The sequence below is a fragment of the Mandrillus leucophaeus genome, unplaced genomic scaffold (genome assembly GCF_000951045.1).
Source record: "Mandrillus leucophaeus isolate KB7577 unplaced genomic scaffold, Mleu.le_1.0 Scaffold306, whole genome shotgun sequence".
Taxonomy (NCBI): domain Eukaryota; kingdom Metazoa; phylum Chordata; class Mammalia; order Primates; family Cercopithecidae; genus Mandrillus; species Mandrillus leucophaeus.
Window position 1 is genome coordinate 1,355,164 of NW_012103210.1, and position 8,826 is coordinate 1,363,989.

Sequence of the window (8,826 nt, forward strand, 5' to 3'; positions counted from 1 at the left end):
CAGGTGGGCGGGGCGGAGTCAGGTGGCCGGGGCCGGGCGCCGGGAGGAGGGATCAGGGCTTTGCGGTGCTCCCCTCAAAAAACGTACGAAGCAGAAGGACGAGAAAGGGGAAAAGAGGTCTAGGCGCGGTGGTTCACACCTGTAATCCCAGCACTTCTGAGAGGCTGAGGCGGGCGCATCACCTGAGGTCAAGAGTTTGAGACCATCCTGGCCAACATGGTGAAACCTCGTCTCTACTAAAAACACAAAAATTAGCCTGGCCACGCCTGTAGTCCCAGGTACTCGGTAGGCTGAGGCAGGAGAATCGCTTGAGCCGGGGAGGCGGAGGTTGCAGTGAGCCGAGGTCGCACCACTGCACTCCACCGGGTATGAGACTCCGTCTCAAACAAAACGAAACAAGAACTTTAAAAACCCTTTGTTACCCAGGTCCCGCCCCGCCTGCTCATTTCATCGTTTACTGCTGTGCAAAAAATTGCTATACTAGCACTGCTAGCAAGCCATATGTATAGATGAGTGGATAGAGTGACCAAAGGTCCTGGGCAAGGTCCCTTTAGGACTCAGTGACTTTCAAACTTTGACCAGCTGCACTCACCATAAGAAATTTCACCCCTGGATGGGCGCAGTGGCTCACACCGGTAATCCCAGCACTTTGGGAGGCTGAGGCGGGCGGATCACCTGAGGTCAGGAGTTTGAGACCAGCCTGACCAACCTGGTGAAACTCCATCTCTACTAAAAATACAAAAATTAGCCGGGCGTGGTGGTGGGCGCCTGTAATCCCAGCTACTTGGGAGGCTGAGGCAGGAGAATCACTTGAACTCGGGAGGAGAAGGTTGCAGTGAGCCGAGATCGCACCATCACACTCCAGCCTGGGTGACACAGCGAGACTCCGTCTCAAAGAAAATAATAATAAAATAAAATAAAAATAAAAATGCTGGTCCAGATCAGCTAAATGGCTTTTATAAACTCCCCTTCTTCTCCCCTACTAATGGATCTGACCCAAGTATATGATCCCAGATAGTTGAGCATCTGAGGGAGAAACTTCAAGTAACTGTTAAGCATCAATGGGAGATTAAGATATGGCAAATGTGAAATTATATTGGTGACAACAGTGGTCTCCAACCTTTTGGCACCAGGGACTGGTTTCGTGGCAACTTTTCTATTATTATACTGTAATCTATAATGAAATAATTATATGACTCACTATAATACAGAATCAGTGGGAGCCCTGAGCTTATTCTCCCACAGCTAGATGGTCCCGTCTGGGGATGATGGGAGACAGTGACAGATTATCAGGCATTAGATCCTCATAAAGAGCGTGGAACCAGGATCCTGCCGTGATCAGTTCACAATAGGATTGGCGCTCCTATGAGAACCTAAGGCTGCCACTGATCTGGCTGGCAGCAGAGTTCAGGCGGTCAGGCTCCCCCGCTGCTCATCTCTATGCTGCTGCCTGGTTCCTAACAGGCCATGGACTAGTACCAGTCCATGGCCCAGGGTTTGGGGACCCCTGGGTGAAAACACTTTACATTTTTAATTTCATGTGATGGAGTAGAAGACACTGCTGAGTTCCATTCATGCCAGACCTCGGGGTCGCTCGGTGTGAAAGGAAGAAAAGGGAAAGGGCAGGAGGGAAGACCTGGCAGACCTGGCAGATGGGACTCAGAGCTTGGTGGTGACGCGGCTGCCCTGGCTGGGCTGCTGCCTCCTGCTGACCCTGGGACCCAGGGAAAGATGGTCACAGAGTAGACGCTTCGATGGAAAGGGATGGGATCCTGTAAGAGCCCTCATTTGTCTTCATTGTACAACGTGGGGAAACTGAGGCGCAAACCTGCCTGAGTGACCAAGGTGGGACCCGAACACTCTCCAGGGCCCGTGAAGGCCTGCGTGGAGTACAGGGGTTGGAAGGGGTGGGCGCTCCATCCATCCACCCCCACTGCTCCCACAAAGCCCTTCTCTTCCCAGCTGTGGCCACTGCAAGCACAATGAGCCGTGCTCTCCAGACACAGGCAGCTGTGAGTCCTGCGAGCCGGGCTGGAACGGAACCCAGTGCCAACAGCCCTGCCTGCCTGGCACCTTTGGCGAGAGCTGCGGACAGCAGTGCTCTCACTGCCGACGTGGGGAGGTCTGTCAGCCAGATACTGGCCACTGTCAGCGCTGCGACCCTGGCTGGCTGGGGCCCAGGTGAGCGCACCATTCTGTTCAGGGTGGGGTGCACCTCCCCCCAGGACCCTCACCTCAGCGGCGCTCTCTGAGAGCACCACCCCTCCCTGACACACAGGTTCATGCAGTCCCAGGGGCCTCCCTCCTGTTGAAGAGTTGGGGAGAGCAATGAGTTCTGGGGGTACCTGGGCAGGATCCCAGCTCCCTCCCCTCTGAGGCTTCCTGCCCTCCTCCCCCTCTGGGGACTTGTAGTGTGTCAGCTGCTGGATTCGGCCCCAAGTTCAAGGCCCTATTTACGCCTGAGCTTCACTGCTAAGGCGTGGCCAGTTGGGTCCTTGAGTCCAGGAGCCTGGAGTGGACAAGTGGGGCCCCACGGTGGGGGTCAGGCCTGCCTTGCTCTCCCCTTCCCCGAGTCTTGCCTCACCCCAGGTGTGAAGACCCCTGCCCCACTGGCACCTTTGGGGAAGACTGCGGCTCTACCTGCCCCACCTGTGTTCAGGGGGCCTGTGACGCTGTGACAGGGGAATGTGTCTGCAGTGCCGGCTACTGGGGGCCCAGGTGAGGACGGGGGTCCTGGGGGCAGGAGAGTACCAGGGGCCTAGGTCAGGCCTCTGTGCAGCGTTTCCTCAACTTGCCTGGACAGTGCCCGGAAATCTCCCTCCCTGTCTCCTGCCTGTCCCTCCCTTCACGCAGCCCTCAGCCCGCCTCTCCATGTCACTCCACAGCTGCAACACCTCCTGCCCGGCCGGCTTCCATGGAAACAACTGCTCAGTTCCCTGTGAATGCCCAGAGGGACCCTGCCACCCTGTCTCCGGGTCCTGCCAGCCGGGTAAGGTGGAAGAAGGCTGCAGGGTGCAGTAGCCAGGGAAAGGCGGGCCCTTCACACGGGCTCCAGGGCCAGTTCCTCACCAGGGAGTCTGGGCCACTTCAGAGACATTCTTTTTTTTTTTTTTTTTTCTTGAGATGGAGTCTCGCTCTGTCCCCCAGGCTGGAGTGCAGTGGCACGATCTCAGCTCACTGCAACCTCCGCCTCCAGGGTTCAAGCCATTCTCCCACCTCAGCCTCTCGAGCAGCTGGGATTACAGGTGCCCACCACCACGCGGGGTTAATTTTTGTATTTTTAGTAGAGATGGGGTTTCACCATGTTGGCCAGGCTGGTCTCGAACTCCTGACCTCAGGTGGTCTGCCTGCCTCTGCCACCCGAAGTGCTGGGATCACAGGCATGAGCCACTGCACCCGGTCCAGAGACATTCTTTATACCTGAGCTCTGTGTGGATGCTCTGGGGCTCCCTGAAGATGTGACAGAGCCCTGGCCCCCTGCGAAACCAGGCTAGAGCCATGAAATGCGCAGCAGGTTGGTCGGACACTGACAGGGCCTCAGGGGCAAGAATCTGTGGAATGGGCCACAGACCCTGTGGAAGGGGACACGCCAGCAGAGAGGCTGCCCGGAGGCAGGAGAGACCCCCATGAAGAAGCTTCTGGGTAGCAGGCAACTCAGAGCAAAGACAGGATGTGTAGGAGACAGGAAGGCCTGAATATCCCCCATCTCCGGCTCCCCCAGGCTCTCGCAGTCGGGACGCCACCCTTATCGCAAGCAGCCTTGTGCCTCTGCTGCTGCTGTTCCTGGGCCTCGCCTGCTGTGTCTGCTGCTGCTGGGCCACCCGATCAGACCTCAAGGACAGGTGAACACTAGCCCGTCCCTTCCCCACACAGCTCAGGCCATGGGGTGGGAGCAGGGAGGCATCTGGTTTCCTTTCCGGGTGGGGAGGGCTGGCCTCATCACCCACATAGGTCAGAGGTGATGGGGTGGGGAGAGCTGGCCTTATCACCCACATAGGTCAGAGGTGATGGGGTGGGGAGGGCTGGCCTCATCACCCACATAGGTCAGAGGTGATAGGGGTGGGGAAAGCTGACCTTATCACCCACATAGGTCAGAGGTGATGGGGTGGGGAGAGCTGGCCTCATCACCCACATAGGTCAGAGGTGATGGGGTGGGGAGAGCTGGCCTTGTTGCCCACGTGGGTCAGATGTGATGGAGGTAGTTGGCCGTGACTGTGGCCTGGAGACACTGGAGACACCGGGTCAGCTGCCTGCCCTCCTTGGAAGCCTTCAATGAGTAAGTTTCTGAGTTGCATGGGCACCAGGCTGGCAAACTGGAGCCTGCAGCGGGAGGCAGAGAGCTGACACCGGCAGGGACCAGAGGAGGAGGACTGGGACCACGGCAGGAGCAGCCCGGCTCTGGGCCAGGAGGGAAAGAGACCAGGCCTCAGATGCCCCGCAAAGGAAAGTGACATCAATGTCTGTGCAGTGGGTTAGCAGAGAATGTAGCTTCCTGGGAGGCGGAGAGCGGAGGGAGGGTTGGGCTGGTGGGGCCCGCCGCAGGGGGGCTTACGCAGAGCTTTGTTCCTTTATGAAACCTCTTCACACTCCAGGCTTCTTTGAGACTCACAACAGCCTGGAGGTTTGGAACAGGGAATGTTGGGCCAGGAGGATTATTGTCCTCAATTCCCAGAGGACACGGAGGCCCGAGGTGATCCAGTTGGTTATTGGCACCCAGGAATCCCCTCTCCACCTTTTTGGACTCTTTGTCTGGTGCTCTCTTGCTAGTTCCTGCCCTAGTCCTCCACCACGTCCTCCTCTGTGCTTGTGTGGCATTCACAGATGAGCAGATACAGTTGCCACTGGCCCAGGGCATAGAGCCCACGGTGGCAAGAAGCCCCTCACAGGGACACAAGGACAGGTGCAAAGGCTGTTGGAGGAACAGTGAAGAGTGGAGCAGTCTCCTCCCCATGTGGGGGCACAGCAGAGTGGGAACAAGGGAAGGCTTCCTGGAGGGGGTGTCATTTGAGACAGGTGGGCCAGGCACAGTGGCTCACACCTGTAATCCCAGCACTTTGGGAGGCCGAGGCGGGCAGATCACCTGAGGTCAGGAGTTCGAGACCAGCCTAGCCAACATGGTGAAACCCCATCTCTACTAAAAATACAAAATTAGCTGGGCATGGTGGTGGGCGCCTGTAATCCCAGCTACTCAGCAGGCTAAGGCAGGAGAATCGCTTGAACCTGGGAGGCGGAGGTTGCAGTGAGCCAAGATCGCACCATTGCACTCCAGCCTGGGCAACAAGAGCGAGACTCTGTCTCAAAAATATATATATAGAGAGAGAGAGAGAGACAGGTGAGCTGGGGCTCAGCTAGGATGATAATAACAAAAAGCTGCATTTTGGAAAAGCCCCCACAAAACGCTTGGTACCCTGCCAGGTCCTGCAGATTAGATAGACAGATAGACAGACAGACAGACAGACAGATAGATAGGATCTGTTTTACAGATGTGGAAACTGAGGCCCAGGGAGGTGAAGTCTGAGCCAGAGTTGTTACTCAGGGCTGTCTGACTCTAGAGTCACACTTGGTTCTGTGGCAGGCCTGAATCTTGAGCTCAGTCGTTTGGATTTTATTCTGCAGTCAACAGAGTCACTGAAGTAGAGGTCGTCACCCTGTCACACCCTGCCAAGGTGACCCAGGTCACCTTGGGTCTTACGCACTGACCACTGTCCCTGCCCTCCTCACTCAGGCCAGCAAGAGATAGAGCTACCGTGTCCAGGGTGAAGATGCAGGTCCGGGGAACACTGACCAGCTTAGGCTCCACACTGCCCTGCGGTTCCCTCAGCTCCCACAAGCTACCCTGGGTGACAGGTCAGTGGGCACTGGGGGCCGTGGTCTGGGATTGGACAAGGCTTTGCATCAGGTCCCGCAGGCGCCTGATCTGGAGTCTCTACAGTTTCACATCACGACCCGGAGGTCCCCTTCAACCACAGCTTCATCGAGCCACCCTCTGCCGGCTGGGCCTCTGATGACTCCTTCTCATCCGATCCTGAGTCTGCAGAGGCAGACGAAGTTCCTGCCTACTGTGTGCCACCCCACGAAGGTAGCCCCCCAACAGCCCACATAGCCCCTGAGCAGCCCTGCCCCCCACAACCCCCTCTCTAGTCCCCCAGCAAACAGTTATTATTTATTTATTTATTTATTTATTTATTGAGAGTGGGTCTTGCTCTGTCGCCAGACTGGAGTCCAGTGGTGCAATCTCAGCTCGGTGCAATCTCAGCTCACTGCAACCTCCGCCTCCCAGGTTCAAGCGATTCCCCTGCCTCAGCCTCCCAAGTAGCTGGGATTACAGGTGCCCACCACCGCATCTGGCTAATTTTCCTATTTTAGTAGAGACCGGGTTTCACCACGTTGGCCAAGATGATCTCGATCTCCTGACCTCGTGATCCGCCCGCCTCAGCCTCCGGAAGTGCTGGGATTACAGGCGTGAGCCTCCGCGCCCGGCCGGCAAACAGTTATTAAGGGCCCATTCTGTGTTAGTCACTGTTCTTGGCTCCGGGGATGCAAGAGATAACAAGACAGATTCCTATCCTCACCAAGCTTAGAGTCAGATGGGCAGTCATCAGACAATGACAGGACACAGTGATATGTGTCTCCCTGGGGGACATACAAGTAGGGGCTCGCTAGCCATGTTGGGGTGACCGGGGTCAGGGAAGATGTGTGTGGTATCCCAGTTGAGTCTAGCAGAATCAGTAAGAGTTAACTAAGTGAAAGTCAGGGAGGGGAGGGAATGGTGTTTTAGGAAGATGGAACAGCATATACGAAGGCCCAGAGGTGAGAGGGATGTGGCTCGGTGACATCAAAATAGTTTTAGCTTGGTTAGAGTGTGACAGTATTTCAAAGTAGGGAGAGGTGGTGAGAAAAGAGTATAGAGACCAGGTGTGGTGATTCACACCTGTGATCCCAGCACTTTGGGAGGCTGAGGCGGGAGGATTGCCTGAGGCCAGGGGTTTGATACCAGCCTGGCCAACATAGTGAGACCCCATCTCTACAAAAATTAAAAAAAAAAAAAAGAGTGTAGAAGTAACAGTGTCTACCTGAATTGGTCCTTCTGCCTCTCTCTTCTTCCCTGCCCTCTTCCTTGCCCTATTTTTGAGGCCTCCTGGAAGATACTGAGCTGTGGGTAGGATGCATTGGGGTGGCCAGTTCAGCTCCAGCCAAGCTCTTCTGTCTCCTCTGCCAGGGATGGTCCCTGTGGCCCAGGCAGAGTCGTCAGAGGCCAGCCTGGCTGGAGGTGCTTTCCCGCCCCCTGAGGACGCCTCCACGCCATTCGCCATCCCGCGCACCTCCAGTCTAGCTCGGGCCAAGCGGCCATCGGTCTCCTTTGCTGAAGGTACCAAGTTTGCACCACAGAGTCGCCGAGGCTCAGGGGAGCTCTCCAGCCCGCTCCGAAAGCCCAAGAGGCTCTCCCGGGGGGCACAATCAGGTCCTGAGGGCCGGGAAGCCGAAGAGTCCACAGGCCTGGAGGAAGCAGAAACAGATGAGTCCCTTCCTGCGGCTGCCAGTCCAGGAGATTCAGCCACTGGCCACCGACGGCCCCCACTTGGTGGCCGGACAGTGGCTGAGCACGTGGAAGCCATTGAGGGCAGTGTCCAGGAGAGCTCAGGCCCTGTGACCACGGTCTACATGCTGGTGGGGACGCCCCGGGGATCTGAAGGCCCTGCCCGCTCTGTCTTCCGCCATTTTGGTGGCTTTCAGAAAGGCCAGGCAGAACCCAAGGTCAAGAGGGCCATCCCTAAGCCTCCACGCCAGGCCCTGAATCGGAAAAAGGGCAGCCCTGGCCTGGCCTCTGGCTCTGTCAGCCAGAGCCCCAACTCAGCCCCAAAAGCTGGGCTTCCTGGGGCCATGGGGCCTATGGCAGTCAGACCAGAGGAAGTGGCCCGGGGGCTGGGGGCAGGCACGGAGAGTTCAGGGAGGACCCAGGAGCCAATCTCTGGGGCTGGCTTCCCGAAACAGGATCCCCAGAAGCAGGCTGAAGAGGAAAGGCAGGAGGAACCTGAGTATGAGAATGTTGTACCCATCTCCAGGCCACCAGAACCCTGATGACCTTGAATTTGGGGAGTGAGGAGACTGGATGGGATCAGAGCTGCCATGGACTGGACTGTGCTGTGTGCTGGAAAATGATCCCAGGGCCCGGACAGACAGACCAGAGCCTCTGCCCCTCCACAGGGAAAAGGCAAGGCTTCCGGGCCAGGTGGCCCAGGGCCCTGGTGGTGCTCCCGGATGGGGCCTGGAAGGCCTGGGCAGAGACCCTGCAGGATGGGGTCAGGAAGGGTTAACTGCAGGGACTTCTCCTGTGCTGTCCTGGACCCTGTGTGCCTCATAAGAGCTATTCTTTCTTTCATGTGAAAAACATTTTTCTGAAATGACAACCTACATGTTTGCTGATAAAAGATTGGCTAAACAAATATTTCTTTTTGTTGTTGTTGTTCTGTTTTGTTTTGCTTTTTTGAGACAGAGTCTCGTTCTGTCCCCCAGGCTGGAGTGCGGTGGCGCAACCTTGGCTCACTGTAAGCTCCGCCTGCCGGGTTCACACCGTTCTCCTGCCTCAGCCTCCTGAGTAGCTGGGACTACAGGTGCCCACCACCAACGCCCGGCTAATTTTTTTTTTTATTTTTAGTAGAGATGGGGTTTCACCATGTTAGCCAGGATGGTCTCGATCTCCTGACCTCGTGATCCACCCGCCTCGGCCTCCCAAAGTGCTGGGATGACAGGCATGAGCCACCGTGCCCAGCCTATGAACTTTGTAAAAAGGATGTATGTGCATAAAAACAGATTCAAGGGAAAGAC

The 8,826-nt window shown here is 56.6% G+C and overlaps 1 protein-coding gene across 1 annotated transcript in view; it reads left to right on the forward strand.

The window, feature by feature from the left end:
* SCARF1 (scavenger receptor class F, member 1) overlaps positions 1-8,455 on the forward strand; it is a 10,959-nt gene extending 2,504 nt beyond the window's left edge. Inside the window, exons 5-11 of the mRNA XM_011987285.1 lie at positions 1,963-2,181; positions 2,590-2,718; positions 2,886-2,989; positions 3,722-3,842; positions 5,726-5,847; positions 5,933-6,079; positions 7,220-8,455. Of these exons, the coding sequence (XP_011842675.1) occupies positions 1,963-2,181; positions 2,590-2,718; positions 2,886-2,989; positions 3,722-3,842; positions 5,726-5,847; positions 5,933-6,079; positions 7,220-8,079 (1,702 nt within the window). The 3' untranslated portion in view covers positions 8,080-8,455. The remainder of the gene's footprint in view (positions 1-1,962; positions 2,182-2,589; positions 2,719-2,885; positions 2,990-3,721; positions 3,843-5,725; positions 5,848-5,932; positions 6,080-7,219) is intronic.
* Positions 8,456-8,826: the final 371 nt, after the last annotated feature.